This window comes from Haliotis rufescens, unplaced genomic scaffold, assembly GCF_023055435.1.
Source record: "Haliotis rufescens isolate VD_foot unplaced genomic scaffold, xgHalRufe1.0.p SCAF_95, whole genome shotgun sequence".
In the NCBI taxonomy this organism is placed as follows: domain Eukaryota; kingdom Metazoa; phylum Mollusca; class Gastropoda; order Lepetellida; family Haliotidae; genus Haliotis; species Haliotis rufescens.
This window is the reverse complement of record NW_025964389.1, coordinates 420,001-439,201: the sequence shown is the minus strand read 5'-3', so window position 1 is coordinate 439,201 and position 19,201 is coordinate 420,001. Positions and strand designations below refer to the sequence as shown.

The 19,201-nt window shown below is 45.7% G+C and overlaps 3 protein-coding genes across 4 annotated transcripts in view; all 3 read left to right on the top strand.

Annotated features, from left to right (window-relative positions):
* LOC124112659 (semaphorin-5A-like) overlaps positions 1-19,201 on the top strand; it is a 92,135-nt gene that overhangs the window by 21,837 nt on the left and 51,097 nt on the right. The gene's annotated exons all lie outside the window — the stretch shown is intronic.
* LOC124130806 (S-antigen protein-like) lies at positions 8,371-9,474 on the top strand. The gene has a single exon (XM_046493818.2). The coding sequence runs from the start codon at positions 8,371-8,373 to the stop codon at positions 9,472-9,474; it is 1,104 nt and encodes a 367-aa protein (XP_046349774.2).
* Positions 9,640-10,134, top strand: LOC125377703 (S-antigen protein-like). Its single transcript, XM_048391684.1, has one exon. The coding sequence runs from the start codon at positions 9,640-9,642 to the stop codon at positions 10,132-10,134; it is 495 nt and encodes a 164-aa protein (XP_048247641.1).

Here is a 19,201-nt window from a genome sequence, read left to right as displayed (position 1 = left end):
ACGTCCACAATGCTCACTGTTGTCATCGTTTCTTTATTACGTCTACTGGCATTATACCGTGTCCTCGTTATAAAGCCACTATTCAGTAACACTAATAAAACAAGGGTATTGATTATCCTGCACGCGGTCGACTCAGCACTTTAGTAATGGTGGTTGGCTATGGGTGGGCTCGGTGGGGTGAAACACCAAGTGGGAGATTAACGACATGATTTCTCTGTGAGCAAGCCTGACAGGTAATTCCTAGATGATAACGAAACACGCGGGGGACGATGTTGCAAACACAGTCTTATCACTTTTAATGTGTTGTCGGAAACCGTTAAGGCGTTGTCAGTCCCATTTGCCTCACAAACGTAGTCCGGTGGTTGAGGAGGTCGCTCGTTGAACTTAAAACCATGTTTGGTTCTGCTATTATACAGATTTTGAAATAAAAATATCAGAATACTCTACACGTCTACAATTTGTGCATGTAGTTTGTTTGTTTGTTGTCTGACGCCACGCTCAACAATATTCCAGCTATATGACGGCGGTCTGTAAATAATCGAGTCAGTCCAGTGATTGACATCATGAGCATCGATCATACAATTAGGATACGATGATATGCATCAACCAAGTCAGCGAGACTGACCGCCTGATCCCGTTAGTCGCCTCTTGCGACAAGCATGGGTTGCTGAATTACCAGTTCTAACCCGGATCTGCACGGGTACTTTGGCATGTTTATCCGGGCTGAAAATGGAGAGATTCTCAAAGCCCCTTTCTATTACGTATTAAAGGCCAATTATAAGATTTTAGAGATTAAATATCAGTCTAGGTCTCTACATTCGATATTGTTCGAAGCAATCCCTTGGTATCATTGATGATATTATTAATGATGATATTAAAAACATAGTTTTTCACTGGAGCTCCGTTCCCAGTGATATTGTCCGGATTAATAATTATTGGAATCGAGACTCATAAGTATTATCCCTCTGTAAATATGGACTTTCCAAACTGTTTGAATGCCGAGTAACCGGAATAACAAGGTCCTGCAATATATCACTGCCTTAGTTCCATGTTCGATTGTGTTTCTAGGTTTGTCAGCACCAGACCCGTGTTCGTGGGTTTCACCAAGGAGGTAAACGTTTGGGACCTGCATCACTTCGGGCGTTCCTCCCAAATTAAGCTGACCCGCTGTGATAGAACTGGAATACTGTTAAAAGCGGCGTTAAACCAGCGCAGTCACACACTACACATCCGGGGTTCTCGCTGAATAAGTAACATCTTCTGCTTACGAGGACGACAACAACGTTTCTTCCTTTGTGCATTTCGCAAATGTCTGTAAGAACACAGTGAGAACTGCAAACAGAGCCTGTCATGATCCATATCTCGTTGCCACACTTATCGGTATAATTGATTGCCTCTGGCATTTGACGTGGTGGAAATTCTCAAGAACATTTCATGTACTCTCATGAGAACATCGACACAACAAAAAAGTGGCGATTTCAGAAATCAATTTTTTAAACCCATGTCTTCAATCCGTTTTCTAGGGATCTTTAGAAATCGGTCTTCTCGCGTACACCAAACCAGATCAGTAAATCTTCATGAGAAGTTCTCAGATGATTGTGGAAGCCAATTTTGAAGCTACCGGAAACTGCGATTCTCAAATGCGCAGAGAAAGTCAGAAACTGGTGCAAATATTAAACAGTACTACCAAAACTAGTCACTGTCACGAGTATGCAGACAACTTAAATTATACATAATTCGTCTATGCAAGTAACTCGAGAAGGAGCTAAGAGGGGATCAATGTAAAAATAAGTTTACGAACCGAAAGAAACGTTCAATGATACATAATCATGAAATAGAACGTTTTGAAATGACGTATGACGTTCATGAGCCTTCCAGTCGAACACGCCTCAAAGCCAGTGGTGTCGTCATGATTTGCATCAACTTCAATCAATCAATCTTGCACCTGCAACACGATTTTTCTCGTCAAAACCTCGAGCTCGCAGCTGTGTCTTTCAACACTGTTCAAGTCAATATGAATATTTTGTCGTCATTCAGAAGTGATTGAACCGTAAAAGATTTCACGCAATTTCAAGAAAGTAGAAACATGTAACTTACTTCATATTCATGAAAACAACAAAAGTAATTGTCATGGATATACACAAAAACAACAATAGTAACTGTTATGGATATATATTATATATCGAATAATAGGATAAAGGCATTATAAGTATGACATCAGAAGCGAATATATTGACGAAAATTGTTATTTGCGTTGACAGTTTACGAAGTGAAGAATAAATTTAGCCAAAGTGACATTTACCTTGTTAAGTCCATTAGCTACTGCTGCCAAGTTTAGATTGAGAATTGTTATTTGATTTGAATTGATCAGGTGTCATGTGGGACTCTGTTGGCTTGTAAAATGGTCTCTTGAGAGACTGTCAATGGCCGCTTGATCTTATAACCCACTCACGAGACATGTTGATTGAATCTTAAAACTGATTCCTTCTACTTAGTTCAGAAGCCCCGTTAGAAAGGTCACCTTGGGCCCATAAAGGTAGCGTGGGTCACCTAATGCTCACATAGGACGCAGGAAGGTCGCGTTACGTCATATTGGACACAGGAAGGTCGTATTGTGTCACACAGTATGCCTGAAGGTCGCGTTGGGTCACATAGGACGCCTGAAGGTCGCATTGGGTCACATAGGACGCCTAAAGGTCGCATTGGATCACCGTAGGACGACTGAAGGTCGCATTGGATCACCGTAGGACGCCTGAAGGTCGTATTGGGTCGCATTTGGTCACATAGGAAGCCTGAAGGTCGCAGTGGGTAACATAGGACGCCCGAAGGTCGTTTTGGGTCACAAAGGATGCCTGAAGGTCGCATCGGATCACAAAGGACGTCTGAAGGTCGTTTTGGGTCACATAGGTCGCATTGGGTCACATAGGACGCCTGAAGGTCGCATTGGGTTACATAGGATGTCCGAAGGTCGTTTTGGGTCACATAGGACGTCTGAAGGTCGTTTTGGGTCACATAGGACGTCTGAAGGTCGTTTTTGGTCACATAGGACGCATGAAGGTCGTTTTGGGTCACATAGGTCGTATTGGATCACATAGGACGCCTGAAGGTCGCATTGGGTCACATAGGGCGCCTAAAGGTCGCATTGGGTCACACAGGACGCCTGAAGGTCGCATTGGGTCACATAGGGCGCCTAAAGGTCGCATTGGGTTAACAGGACGCCTGAAGGTCGCATTGGATCACACAGGACGCCTGAAGGTCGCATTGGATCACATAGGACGGCTGAGGGTCGTATTGGGTCACACAGGACGCCTGAAGGTCGTATTGGGTCACACAGGACGCCTGAAGGTCGCATTGGGTCACATAGGGCGCCTAAAGGTCGCATTGGGTCACACAGGACGCCTGAAGGTCGCATTGGATCACACAGGACGCCTGAAGGTCGAGTTGGATCACATAGTGCGCCTGAAGGTCGCATTGGGTCACACAGGACGCCTGAAGGTCGCATTGGGTCACAGACGCATGGAGGTCGCATTCGGGTCAGAAACGCGCATTTGGTCCCATCGGGATCACAGAAGTCACATGGTTTGCATATGGTCACAGGGCACGCCGTTGGAATCACCTAGGTAGTGAACGATCTATTGAAATAATATTTCTGTCTGGGGAAGACCGGTGTGTTATAACTGTATTGGCGGTGTCTGATTACATCATGCGACGTCTTTGTCAAGCCGATGATACCAGGTAATAACGGTTGTTTGTACAGATGCCGTAGACGTGATGTGTCTTATACTGTCATTACTGGGATCACCTTATGCGCCCAAGTAAGAAGATCCGATTTATGAAATCACGTTAAAGGTCCAACGCCGTTCATGTAGGCAGTACTTTTCCTACCTTTAGATAGGTAGCCTTGTGGTTAAGGCGTTGACGGGTTGCGCCGATGACCCGGTTTTGTTCACCTCTTTGGAATGGTGTCCTCTGTCTTGTACGATGACATCTTGTGTGATATTGGTTGACTGTTGCAAAAACACAACTAACTCGTAGTGTGGTATAATTCAGTTGTTTAATATTTTCCTTCTTTCGACCCGTGACGATCCGGGGTAGATTAGGTCTCCAGCAACCCATGCTTGCCGTAAAAGGCGACTATGCTTGTCGTAAGAGGCGACTAACGGGATCGGGTGGTCAGACTCGCTGACTTGGTTCATGCATGTCATCGATCCCAATTGCGTGGATCGATGCTCATGATATCAATCACTGGACTGTCTGGTCCGGACTCGATTATTTACAGACCGCCGTCATACAGCTGGAATATTGCTGAGGCCGGCGTTAAACAGCAAACCAACCAACCAATCCTGCTTTCCGTATGTCTATGTTGGGATTCCGGTGCAGGATACGTCCCGAGTACTTGATGCTGACGGTAGTTGTCGACGATGTTACTGTATAAGTTATCCACGGGTCTCGAAGGGGGCATGAGTTTAGGGCACAGCTACTGCACTGCCTATTATATTGCAGGTATGTCTAATGCATGGTTGCTTTGGTCCGAACCGATAAGAACACCACAGTCAGGCATGTATCAACTTCTTTCAGGGACACGTTCACAGCTGAATCCGTTATTTGTGCCAGGATCCCCTGATAGTAGGTTCGAATCCCACACGCAGATTGTGATCTCAGCACGGACCACGTGTGGGTTTTACCAAGGAATGAACATCCTCAAAGAGCATCACTTCCCAACAAGTTACATACTGTGATCTGGTTACTGGGATATAGTTCACACCGCCGTGACACGTCTGGCCGAATTCCAGATTCGCCTTGAAGATGATCAGTGGTTTGTCAGCCCCGTATCGGGAGCACGGGTGGCCCAGTCGTCTAAGGCGCCGCGATTTCCTGTGCAGAGTTGCGTCCCTTGGGCACGTTAGAACCTATGATTGTGGCGTGTTAAGTGAAGAGATGCACGTTTAGTTCACAGTTCAATTAAAGGCAGTTAATTCTTCAGTGCAGAGTTGCGTCCCTTGGGCACGCCAGAAACCTATGATTGTGGGTTCGAATCCCGGTTCGCCCCGATTATGTTTTTAGGTTTGTCAGCACCATACCCGTGCTCGTGGGGTTTCATCGAAGTGGTAAACGTCTGAGACCTGCATCACGTCGGGCTTTCCTCCCACATTGAGCTGACACGCCGTGATATAGCTGGAATAATGTTAAAAACGGCGTTAAAACCCAACTCACTCAATCCCATATCCGTGCTCGTGGGTTAAGACCTGCATCAGTTGCGTCCCTTAGGTCTGCCAGGAGCCTGTGGTCATGGGTTCGAATTCCTGTTATGACCCCTGCTCGGGGGTTCACCATAATGACTCTGCTCTCACATCAAACTGACCATAGCTGAACTATTTTTAAAATGACACGAATGACATACTTTGCTCCTAATAGAAACTGCGCACTCTTCGGCATTATATTTCTCGCACATTAAAGGTCGATACGCAGTAACACATTTTCAAATCAGAGTAAAAATCGATTTGCCTAAAGTAAGTCCCTTCAGATGAATACCATGGTAATTCTTGGATAAGATCCTTTCCTGTCAACTCCTGGGATATATAACTCTTTAAGCAGGTATCATGATAGCACGGTCATTGAGCAGTGCAGACGGATATGTTGATCAAGACATCATGTTCTATTATGGTTGAACTCCAAATCCTGTTAGGAATATCAGAAACTCGTCTGGTGGAGATTCAATAATAACGGTTTAAGGTCAGTAAGGCAGTCTCACGTCGATGACAGCTTAGACAGCTGGATGTCCGATCTGTGTAAATGAGACGAGGGTTATGATTGCAGATGAAGACTGAAGCTTAGACCGGTCAGCTTGGCAGGTTTTGGACATTCATCTCGGCGTTCCTTGTGAGGTCCGTCCGTCCACCTTCAGTGACCCTTATAGGCACGTGTGGTTAACATGTACGCGATGACGATATTCAGATCATTGATATTAATTTAGATGTTCGATGGTGACAGGGATTATTTCTGAACCTTTATACGCCTCGGGGCTTGAGTGAGTTAACGCCACTTTGGTGTTTGTTTGTTTGTTTGTTTGTTGTTTAACGCCGCAATATTCCAGCTATATGACGGCGGTTTGTAAATAATGGAGTATGGACCAGACAATCCAGTGATTGATATCATAAGCATTGATCCACGCAGTTGGGATAAGATGACATGCATCAACCAAGTCAGCGAGCCTGACCACCCGATCCCGTTAGTCGCCACGACAAGCATAGTCGCCTTGTATGGCAAGCATGAGTTGCTGAAGACCTATTCTACCCCGGATCTTCACGGGTCAACGCCGCTTTGAACAGTATTCCTGTTAAACCACGACCTGTCAGATTGATAGGGTTGAAAGCCTGAAGTGATGCAGGTCTTAGACGTTCAGCGCTTCGGTGAGATCGACGAACAGGGTATGGTGGTGAGACACCAAGAACCATAATCAGGTCGAACCGGGATTCGAACCCACGAGCGTGTTTTTGCACGCAGCACTTCACAGAGGATGGCGGCCCCATGGACCACTGGACCACCTGTACCAAGTGTCGTGACTGGGGTACCAGCTGATTGGATGTGTTTTTCTTTGACGACTCCCGACGAAATGAGTTCATCACTGATTTATCTTCTCAAGATGGGATGCATAAGGACTGGTCTGCTCGGACCGTACTGTGACTGAGTAGGATATTCATGTTAAAACTACGACATGGTGTCTCAGTGGGCTAGCACAAGAAGATGGGCATTTAACTTGTACAAGCAACCCCCCCCCCCCCCTCCACACACACACACACATACACATACACGTGCATGAACGTCGCCATGTACGTACAATAACCTTGAACACGACGTTAAAACCCATTTCACCTCGCCTCACGTCCCGACACATGCGTTCAAAAGCATTAGAACCAGCGATAGCGTACGTGAACACTGATTCCTGGTTAAATGATAAGGACATATGCGTATTTTCTACGACAGCCTCGGGAGATGGAAAGACTGAAGTTCTTTGAACCTATCCCACCGAGCCAGCGTTGATCGATGGTGTACTCGTCACGAGATGACACCTGACACACGCTATAGACAGGCTCCCAGTCCTCCTCTCAGCCGACATCCATCAGCAGCCTCCTCACTCGTCAAAACTCGAGTTTAATTTGGGTGATCCTTGCGTTGTCTGTGGACTTTCAAGTACAGCTTGAAATAGCGGCGTCACCCGAGTTCAAACGTATTCCTGAAGCAGCGGTTATCAGGCATGGCGGATGATTTCATAGTTGGGTGACAATTCGACAAGGCATTAAATCGCCGCCATACTTTCGATATTTAACGAAAACGAGGCTGCATTATGCCCCGAGATCAAAGGGGACGAAACTCTTTGTGTCCCTTAGCTGTCGATGAGACAAACTCCCTCCCGGCGCGTGACACCTTGGTTACCCTCCCGGTATCAGTGCTCCCACCAGAATCTTAGGCGCCGCGATTCGCTGTGCAGAGTTGCGTTCCTTGGGCACGCCAGAAACCTATGCTTGTGGGTTCGAATCCCGGTTCGCCCCGATTATGTTTATAGGTTTGTCAGCACCATACCCGTGCTCGTGGGTTTCACCGGAGTGGTAAACGTCTGAGACCTGCATCACTTCGGGCTAACCTCCCACATTAAGCTGACACGCCGTGATATAACTGTAATACTGTTAAAAGCGGCGTTAAATCCAACTCACTCACTCACTTTGGGAATGGTGAATTGGGAAAAGGTTTATGAGTTAAGTCAGTCAGGCACCAGGTGTACAATGATTCAGAAATAATCCCTGTCACAATCGAATATCAAAATTAATATCATTAATCTGAATATCGTCATCATGTTTAGCTCACTTTCGCCCTCAACTGTACATAGATTCCGAAACACTCCGGGTCACACTCGAGGCTCAAAAGTGATGTCATTAACTTTGGATATCGTTATCTGGTATATATTGAGCACGTGTTTGGTATATATTCCTGTAAGTAATAAATCGATAAAATTAATCTACCGGTGCGTTTTTGTAGACTTGTAATTAAGTTTCCCGTAGACTGATATGCCGAGATAAGTGATCAGTAATGCATGTCTTACTGCGCTCTGTAGGACGCTCATCGATTAATACGGCAGCAGGACAGACCTCCTACTTTCCTATGTCTGACATTATTGTGGATCAGGTGGCGACAATGGCTACCAGAGAATGCAGCAGTCAACTGTGGCGTCACGTATGATGTGGGGTTGATTCAGAAGCTGGAACATGTTTATTGATGTGTGACACGCACCAACACAGAAGGCAATGCACATCACCCCCAAGAGGAAGACGTGTCAGCTGTCTTTTAGGACGTGATTAGACAGCTCAATCCTTGATGTACAGACCTGACGGGAGTGGGGGCACTGGTAGGATGCTGAAGCAGGGCAGTGGGGGCACTGGTAGGGAGGGTAAGGAAGGCAGTGGGGGCACTGGTAGGGAGGGGAAGGAAGGCAGTAGGGGCACTAGTAGGATGCTGAAGGAGGGCAGTGGTGGCAGTAGGGGCACTTGTGGGTTGCTGAGGGAGGGCAGTAGGGGCACTGGTAGGGAGGTGAAGGAAGGCAGTAGGGGCACTGGTAGGGAGGTGAAGGAAGGCAGTAGGGGCACTGGTAGGGAGGTGAAGGAGGGCAGTAGGGGCACTGGTAGGGAGGTGAAGGAAGGCAGTAGGGACACTGGTAGGGAGGTGAAGGAGGGCAGTAGGGGCAATGGTAGGATGCTGAAGGAGGGCAGTAGGGGCACTGGTAGGGAGATGAAGGAAGGCAGTGGGGACACTGGTAGGATGCTGAAGGAGGGCAGTAGGGGCACTGGTAGGGAGGTGAAGGAAGGCAGTAGGGACACTGGTAGGGAGGTGAAGGAAGGCAGTAGGGGCACTGGTAGGGAGGTGAAGGAAGGCAGTAGGGACACTGGTAGGTTGCTGAAGGAAGGCAGTAGGGACACTGGTAGGATGCTGAAGGAAGGCAGTAGGGACACTGGTAGGGAGGTGAAGGAAGGCAGTAGGGACACTGGTAGGGAGGTGAAGGAGGGCAGTAGGGGCACTGGTAGGATGCTGAAGGAGGGCAGTAGGGGCACTGGTAGGATGCTGAAGGAGGGCAGTAGGGGCACTGGTAGGGAGGTGAAGGAAGGCAGTAGGGACACTGGTAGGGAGGTGAAGAAAGGCAGTAGGGGCACTGGTAGGGAGGTGAAGGAAGGCAGTAGGGACACTGGTAGGTTGCTGAAGGAAGGCAGTAGGGGCACTGGTAGGATGCTGAAGGAAGGCAGTAGGGACACTGGTAGGGAGGTGAAGGAAGGCAGTAGGGGCACTGGTAGGGAGGTGAAGGAAGGCAGTAGGGGCACTGGTAGGGAGGTGAAGGAAGGCAGTAGGGACACTGGTAGGGAGGTGAAGGAAGGCAGTAGGGACACTGGTAGGGAGGTGAAGGAAGGCAGTAGGGGCACTGGTAGGTAGGTGAAGGAAGGCAGTAGGGGCACTGGTAGGTAGGTGAAGGAAGGCAGTAGGGACACTGGTAGGGAGGTGAAGGAAGGCAGTAGGGGCACTGGTAGGGAGGTGAAGGAAGGCAGTGGCGGCACTGGTAGGTTGCTGAAGGAGGGCAGTAGGGACACTGGTAGGGAGATGAAGGAAGGCAGTGGGGGCACTGGTAGGGAGGTGAAGGAAGGCAGTGGGGGCACTGGTAGGGAGGTGAAGGAAGGCAGTAGGGGCACTGGTAGGGAGGTGAAGGAAGGCAGTAGGGGCACTTGTAGGGAGGTGAAGGAAGGCAGTAGGGGCACTGGTAGGGAGGTGAAGGAGGGCAGTAGGGGCACTGGTAGGGAGGTGAAGGAAGGCAGTAGGGGCACTTGTAGGGAGGTGAAGGAAGGCAGTAGGGGCACTGGTAGGGAGGTGAAGGAAGGCAGTAGGGACACTGGTAGGGAGGTGAAGGAGGGCAGTAGGGGCACTGGTAGGATGCTGAAGGAGGGCAGTAGGGGCACTGGTAGGGAGATGAAGGAAGGCAGTGGGGACACTGGTAGGATGCTGAAGGAGGGCAGTAGGGGCACTGGTAGGGAGGTGAAGGAAGGCAGTAGGGACACTGGTAGGGAGGTGAAGGAATGCAGTAGGGGCACTGGTAGGTAGGTGAAGGAAGGCAGTAGGGGCACTGGTAGGTAGGTGAAGGAAGGCAGTAGGGGCACTGTTAGGTAGGTGAAGGAAGGCAGTAGGGGCACTGGTAGGATGCTGAAGGAGGGCAGTGACAGGGCCTAACCGGTCTCAGACCAGCACGATTCGCTCTCTTCGGCTACTTTCAGAGGAGACGCATGCCTTCCTTGTCATTGAGCGCCAGTTTGTTCTGTCCTCAGCGCAAGTCTCAAGTTCTCTCTGTGAGATGCTTAGGTACTTGAGGCTGTCTTTCACGCTGTCCCCTTGTCTCTTCTTCGGTCTTCCGTGGTTCCTTTGGCCCTGTGATAGAACTTCTCAGAGGGTCTGACGTGGCAGGTGGGGGAAATATCCATGCTGCGTCGGGCTTGGAAGAACATGGCCTCGATACTAATTCAATGTGCGTCCAGACCAAAATGACACAGCCAAGTGCACATTTCTTGCTATTTTTATTTTTTTCATTGCCGCATCCAGCAGCATTCAAGCTTTATGGCAAAGGCCTGTAAATAATCGAGTCTGGACCAGAAGATCCAGTGATCGGTACTGCAAGCAAAGATCAACGCCGACGTGGCACGAATACACACCATCAAACAAAGTCACCGAGCCTGACCACCCGATGCGACCAGCATGGGTTCCTGGGTACCTATTCCAACCCGGAAACCGACTGACTGAATGAAATGTGAATATTTATTATTCCATACGAATATGGGCATATTATTATTTTTTTGTCTCGAAGTCAGAGGCTGGCGTTCATCTTTTCAAATATATCGGTTCCAAGTCACCGAGGGACATATATAACTTGCGTAAACATTAAAAATACTAAATACAGTTGATGTCCATGTCCTTGACGTTGTTGCTTATCAGCTGTTGACTATCAGCTGTTGACGCACTATTTGTTGAAAATATCGGTGGGCGATGGCCTCGCTTAGCAGATAGTGTTTCCAATCACTGTTGGATTTGACAAAAAGGTTGTAACGTAAGATGACGTGAATAGCTCTTATAAACTTATATCGCCATGTCCAAGAGACAAGAAGTCGCCGTTCTGTAAGATCAAATGTCCCCGAGAGGATGAAATATGTATCTGTTGACTTGCAGAGAAATAGAACGTTTCCTTTGACAGTCCTCTGTGAGGGTTGCGGGTCGAAATTGTTTGTCGCACGAGGAGACGTAATGGATGGGGTTGACTTGGTTGATGCGTGTCATCGTATCTCAGTTACGTAGATATGTGCTCATGATGTCAACCACTGGATTGTCTAGTCCAGATTCGATTATTTACAGACCGCCGTCATATTGCTGCAGAATGCGACGTTTGTCTGCAAACAAACAAACAAACTAACTAACGAATAAAATAACAGTACGTATCCTTGTCCGTAGATTTAACGGTGATGCTATGAGACATTATCTGCGGAGGCTGGTTGATCAGGTGTAAATTCGTAAGATGTTAGTAGATCTTTTAATTTGACCTTGACTCCCTCACTTATACATCTACGGGGGAAGTTTTTCTTTTAGTAATTTGGTCACCGACGAATTCGATGTTGTGTCCAAGCAATCCTAAAAATAGTTACGTTTCCTTTTACCTCTAATTTCCCTAACATCACTGGCATCGCTCCATTTGATTCAATATCGATTCAACCTTAAAATAGCTTTTTCTGGCAAGACTAACACATAAACTATGGCCCTTCCCCCACCTACTCTTAAAACAATATTAGTTTTATGTTGTTGTTTGCATTTTTCGGTTGCAGTTGCGCATTTTAAAAATTATTTGTTTGTGTAGCCTGCCCTTACGACCAGCAAAAGTTGTGAAGTTTTTTAACGCTACACTGACGTTCATTAAGTAAATGAAGAAGTTGGGACCATTCAGTATTGAAAATGGAGATAAAAATTATAATTACAATTACAATTCGACGTACATATCCTTTCCGTTGAGAAAAGTGATTTTCAGAAACAGATTTTGTATTGGGGCCTCACCGCAGTCCAAGTAATTTACTCCACATTACGATTGAGTAATATATTGCTTTAAGACATGTCAAGGGTTATGCTTGATTGTGGAGATATGATTGAAGAGCCTGGGGATCAATTATACAGTAAGTCCTATTACATCCTCGGCTGTATCTTGTTGGCCAGATGTTCCCATTATCCGGCTCCTTCCATCGTGTCCGCTGTGGCTGCACCCAATCACACATACCTAAGCCCTATTACGCGGGGTCTATACCGTGTAGACTTACCATCCGCCAGTAACCAAAGTTAAATCGTCAGGTCAGGCGAGCACCGACATCCAAATGCCCCAGATCCCTTCCTCGTCGTATTGACATGACATATGGGCAGAGGGTGATCAAATCCCTACCACCTTCAAAATCCTCAAAGCGGATTCGGCCACTGGTCTAATCTCCAAACCTCGGTCCGTTATTGATCCTTCTTCTATCGTCGGCGAACCTTTGAGTCGATCGCTCCTCGGAGGGTACTCGCTGACTGCCGCCATTGTCCCGTTTCATCATACGTTGAGATTACCAGGTGGATTTACAGCCAGTGAGGTTGTTATTATTGAATACTTGCGATTTATAGAGCAAATGGAGTTAATATAACAGAGTCTTGATGCAGAGGGGAGTTCGCCAAGGCGATTACTTGAGAGCCTTCTTAATCGCCCCTTCCTCGTAATGATGGCACAGTCGTCAGGCTCGTGAGCGTTCGGCGCCCAACAAAAGTCCATTACCGCTCACGACTTGTAGAATGTACTCTAATGTTTATGAAGGAGAAAGACACGTATGCGACTGGTATACAAGGGTATGACAACTTGTGTGGAAGTCAATTCTGCCGTACACTGCTTTCGGCGCGTATATCTTTCCATATGACATAACATCAATACATCGGATATGGTTGAAAGAGCAATAAGAAGAAGAGATCAATTGGCTGTGGTTTCAACACCGATGTCCATTAAAGCTGCGACTGGTGAAAAGCTAGTCAACATGGCATAATGCGAAAACTTCGTGAGTTCGTTGATCTACGTCAGATTGGCTGGCCTAATACCTTCACGGGAGACATGTTCTTTGTAAGATGGCAAGGCAGACCTGTCTGGCTGTCTTGGAGGCGGTATACGCGATGATACACAGCCCCAGGGCCTTGTGTTCACGGGAACTGAAGTACTTAGGGTCTACCGCATGATACATATAAGGCTGGATGTATAGAATAAGTTTGGGAATGGTCGATGAAGCTGAGAATCATTGCTGCGTCTGGTACTGCTCAAGCTATAGATCAACTCAATGGTTGGCATGGATGTCTTGTAGTTCAGAGTATCTGTCAGACGAAGGTAGTTTATTTGGGTAAATGAGCAAGCTGGACAGTTGAATTAGCACTGGGTCACTTATTATGTCATGCAATGCGCATGATCTTTCACTTTTTACCGTTATTCAGTGAGTCGGATGAATCGGACACTCGTGTTTCTTCCCCCTAGGTTGTTCAAATATACTTACACAGTGAAGTTTATGTGTGTTCAGCTTCCTAATTGACCCTTGCGATTCCGGTAGAACTGCCCCCTTTGCACATTGCTTGTCGTAATAGAGACGCTTTTGGCGATTTGAACTTTAAAATTAATCTAAGCGCCAGTAGATTTCACCCTGTACCCCGTGAGCAACAAAAACGTAATGTACATAAAATACTGATAACTAATTTCGTCTGATCTATAATATATGTATTTTTGGAGGTTCAATGACCTATTCGCGCACACAAAAGTACCCAGTTTAATGTAAGTGCGTGAATGGTTTTGCACCACTTTTTGCAATATTCCAGCAATATCACGGCCAAGGACGCCAGAGATAGGCTTCACACACTATACCAATGTGGGAACGGACCCGGGCCTTTTGGCGTGACGAACGAACGAACGAATGAACGAATGAACGAACGCTTTGACCAGTAGTCTACCATTACTCCCCACCAATGGTTAGATGAGTACAGGATGTTTCATGGATAACATATCATCCCCGTATGATTGTAAGAGCCGAATAAAGAGTGAGTGAGTGAGTGAGTATGGTTTTACGCCGCTTTTAGCAATATTCCAGCAATATCACGACGGGGGACACCAGAAATGGGGTTCACACATTGTACCCATGTCGGGAATCGAACCTTGGTCTTTGACGTGACGAGCGAACGCTTTAACCAACAGGCTACCCGACCGCCCCCCGAATAAAGAGGATTGGGTTGTCGTTATGCGTGATCGGTGTTATTGGGTGTGTCCCGACTGCGTGGACTGTTGCTCATGATATCAGCTACTGGTTTGCCTGGTTCAAGATTATTTACAGCCTGGGTACGGCGTAACATTACATTCACTCATTAAGATACAAACTGTAAATTTTTAATTTTTCATCTTCCCGTAAAGATCCTGTTATAATTGGTCTTCAGCAACCCATGCCTGCCGTAAACGGGATCGGGTGGTCAGGCTCGCTGCCTTTGTTTATGCATGTCATCGTATCCCAATTACGTAGATCGATTCATGGTTTCAAATTAATTGTCTGGTCAAGGCTCGATCATTTACTGACCGCCATCAAAAAGCTGGAATATTGCCGAGTGTGGTGTTAAACAACAACCAAACAAAAAATATAATAATTTTCCATCTCTGTCTCTCAGTCACACGGTATGGATATCGCTGGAATTGTTCTGTTCTTAACGTAAATTAACGATCCAGAAATGAGATGACATTTTCACAAATGTTAACTTCGCAGACATCTCTATTTATAAACTTTCATAACAGTACAAATCCAATTAACGGCTAATACGCCAAGACCAACATGGGGATGTCAAACATTGTGTTCCAGAAAGCCCGTTCGGGCCGCCCCAATTAGCTCTAACGAGCTTTAAGGGTTACCAAAACGCCCCTCTGTGACCAGTTCCGGTGAATAAGGTCAAATGTCCTAATGAATCGTTGACAATACTGGCCAGTATCATTAATAAGGTACCGTTACATCTTCTCCAGGCCATCAGCGACCTTTGCAAATTTACCTGTGTTCTTGAGAGCCCAAGGGTTAAAAACGACCATAGAGTTTCATTTAAGACGTCGTTTCTTCACAAGTACCTCGAGGCCTTTGGGTCATATCAAGGATGATCTTGTATATTTTCAATATCATTTTTCGATATTTCAGATTCAATTATTTCTGCAAGTGGAATCGTAGCAGTGGTTGTTTTCTTATGATCTTGTAGCGATCGATTCAGACCGCGTGCTGCACGGATGCACGGCTTGAAATCGGGATTTTTAAAGAGAGAATTTGCGATCGCGTGTAGTGTTTGTGTGTAAAACTGAACTTCAGATAGTTTTCCTGCGAGTTGAACTCTCTTTATACTTGAAAAATCTTGTTGGTCGTTTTGGGAATTCTAACGAACATTCCCCAAATCGAAAGCTGTTTCGGTTTTAACAGTTTCAATTTTTAATTCAACGATTGCCTCCAGGGAGATACGATCGCATTCTTGTCCGCGTACCTCATAGTTGCCAAAATGGATTTTATTTTCTCAGATGGTGTCACTATGGAAAATGTCCGATGCCTAGATGCCGGTAAATCTGCAGTTAAATCTTACGTTAACACGCAGATAATTCCTATAAAACTGCATAATGAACTATTGGTAGGCTTTATTTAGTTATAAGGGCACATGGTGTGGTTTTTAGAAAGCGCTTTTTATATACCATTCTGTTCAGTATCAACATCAGGCCATCTAACATCAGACCCCATTCAGCTTAATATTGATTAGGAAAATAGTATCGGCAAAAGAAAACGATGTGATGTTATTGGACGTCGTTTTAAAAATGCAATCAAATTATACGGTTTTGCGACGACTAGCTCCAATCGAAACTTAAAATCTCCAAACCTGTGCTGACTGTTTAAACGGAGATCAACTAACAAGAAATCCGCCAAATTGTCCTTTGCTGATTAAATTAAATTGCCAGCTCATATTTGCTGACCAAGCAATCTAGCTCTAACCCCCACCAACTGTACTGACCTAAGTTCGATTCAGCTACAATCTCCGTATTAGCACAGATCATTACATTGAATTTTTCTTCAAAGGCTAAAAGAATGAATTCCGCAAACACGTCAAGAATAGAAAATTTCGGTAAACCCAATTAGGATTTGTATCACTTCCCCTGGGTGCTAAATCTGTTTTAAATGTAATTTTGGATTTCTTAGGAATTTCCAATACCCTTGCGTTGTATCGGAAGGAAATGGGTTTTGAGCACCATGACTTTTTGTTCCGAAATAGCGCTACATTGGGTATTCCTGATACGATCGCCTGGGACGGATTTTCTGTCCTTGCTCTCTCAAATGAGAGTACTTCGTGGAGGGAGCTCTATACAGTCAACACGGCTGTATTATCGAATGTTCATTTCTGCTTGCAGATATGGTATAATGAACAAAACACACGTTAAATTCAAACGTGATTGCTAATTAAAAGGAAAGTACCACACCGTTTAAGAGTGAGTGAGTGAGTGAGTTGGGTTTAACGCCGCTTTTAACAGTATTCCAGTTTTATCGCGGCGTGTCAGCTTAATGTGGGAGGAAAGCCCGAAGTGATGCAGGTCTCAGACGTTTACCACTTCGGTGAAACCCACGAGCACGGGTATGGTGCTGACAAACCTAGAAACATAATCGGGGCGAACCGGGATTCGAACCCACAATCATAGGTTTCTGTCGTGCCCAAGGGACGCAACTCTGCACAGCGAATCGCGGCGCCTTAGACGACTGGGCAATCCGCGCCCCCCACCGTTTAAGAAACACAAATAAAACAGCGGGGACAATGAAGGGAAGTTGTTGCCGGCCTAGAAACATGACGACGTTTTGATGCATGGGTATCTGTGACAGGTGGATTTTGTTGTGTGATTAAGGGTTTTCTGACGCCTCCACCAACCATAACTCTTTGATTTTCCAAAAGTTTACTGATCCTTTTATCTGTTGCCGAACTCTACGAATGTAGTGTCTGATTCTCTGTTTTTGCCAATCTCTGTGAATGGAGTGTCTGATTCATTTTTTTCTGATCGTTGTGAATATAGAGTCTAATTCTGTGGATTATTTGTCAAACTCTGTGAATGGTGAGTGAGTGAGTTGGATTTAACGCCGCTTTTAACATTATTCAAGTTATAACACGGCGTGTCAGCTTAATGTGGGAGGAAAGCCCGAAGTGATGCAGGTCTCAGACGTTTACCACTTCAGTGAAACCCACGAGCACGGGTATGGTGTTGACAAACCTAGAAACATAATCGGGGCGACCCGGGATTCGAACCCACAATCATAGGTTTCTGGCGTGCCCAAGGGACGCAACTCTGCACCGCGAATCGCGGCTCCTTTGACGACTGGGCCACCCATGCCTCCCTGTGAATGGAGTGTCTGATTCTCTGGTTTTGGCGATCTAGGTGAATTGGGTGTCTGATTCTCTGGTTTTGGCGATCTCTGTGAGTGGAGTGTCTGATGCTCACAGTTGATTTGATTTAAACATATTTATTCACAAGGAGTGAACGGGATTGGGGGACAAGTTCTTCCAACTTAGAATGCCCTCTCCCTGGTATTTACAAAATATTCACAATTTCAAATTCAATATATATGCATAAAACATAAAACACTATATATGAGAGGGAGAGAGAGGGAGAGAGAGAGAGAGAGAGAGAGAGAGAGAGAGAGAGAGAGAGAGAGAGAGAGAGAGAGAGTAACATTATTGAATGAACAGTTCTTTACACGAATCTTTTAGTTGTACATATATAATGTTGTACTGCCTTAAATATAGCTTCATTTTCTGTAACAACGTGATCTGCATTGCCGTATAACAGTAAGTGTACATCAATAGGTATGTTATGAACAATATTTTTAAGGCTGTTTAACATAATTTCACGCTGATGACTAAACAATGGACATTCGATGAGATAATGATATGCATTTTCACATGTATTCGAACATGTACAGTTCGGGTGATCTTTTATACCAATTCTATATAAATCATAGTTCAACTGACTGCACATGTATCTCAGTTTTGTGTGTAAGATATTATATTTTCTTTTTCCATAAGCGAAGTACGCAGGTGACGTGGGGTTGTGCTTTTGTAGCGAATTTTTAAAACAAGAAATCGTAGAATTTCGATCTGATAACGGAATAGAGTTCCACAATCGGATAGACGATGGGTAAAAGGATTCACACGAATGTCTTAGTCTTGTGAGAGGAACACTGATGTTTTCAGAGTTTCTGAGACTGTATGAGTTTTTTGCAGCAACGGTTTTGGGTAGAATATCTGTTAGATAGGAAGGGGCCATGTTATGATTAATTTTGAAGAAAAGACAAAGTTTACGTTTCTTTCTACGCTCAACTAAGGGTTCCCAACCGGTTTCGTAATATAATGAATGCCTGGGGGCATATTTAGGTAGACCAGTTACAATGCGTGCAGCTTCTAATTGTAATTGTTCTAACACAGTTGTCGTCGAGTTCAGTGAATGCAGTGTCTGATTCATTTTTTTCTGATCGTTGTGAACGCAGTGTCTAATTCTCTGACTATTTGTCAACTCTGTGAATGGATTGGTTGGTTTGTTGTTTTCAGCACTGTCGTGAACGTCAGGTACCTGCGTCAAGTAGCCCCCTAGACTTCAAGTTCATACGACTGAAGGGGGGCACGGGTGGCCCAGTCGTCAGAGGCGCCGCGATTCGCTGTTGGGCACGCCAGAAACCTATGATTGTGGGTTCGAATCCCGGTTCGCCCCGATTATGTTTCTAGGTTTGTCAGCACCATACCCGTGCCCGTGGGTTTCACCGAAGTGGTAAACGTCTGAGACCTGCATCACTTCGGGCTTTCCTCCCACATTAAGCTGACACGCCGCGATATACCTGGAATAATGTTAAAAGCGGCGTTAAACCAAACTCACTCACTCACTCATAGGGCTGAAGTACTAGTAAAACTCAATTAAACCCAACTCACTCTCAAATACCTAAGGAACCGGCCATTTCACATTGGTGGCCAAAATGTTCTTTTAGAATGCAGTAATGAATAAAGTATGGCTAATTAGATTTGCTTTTTCAACGGTCTGAAGTATATATAT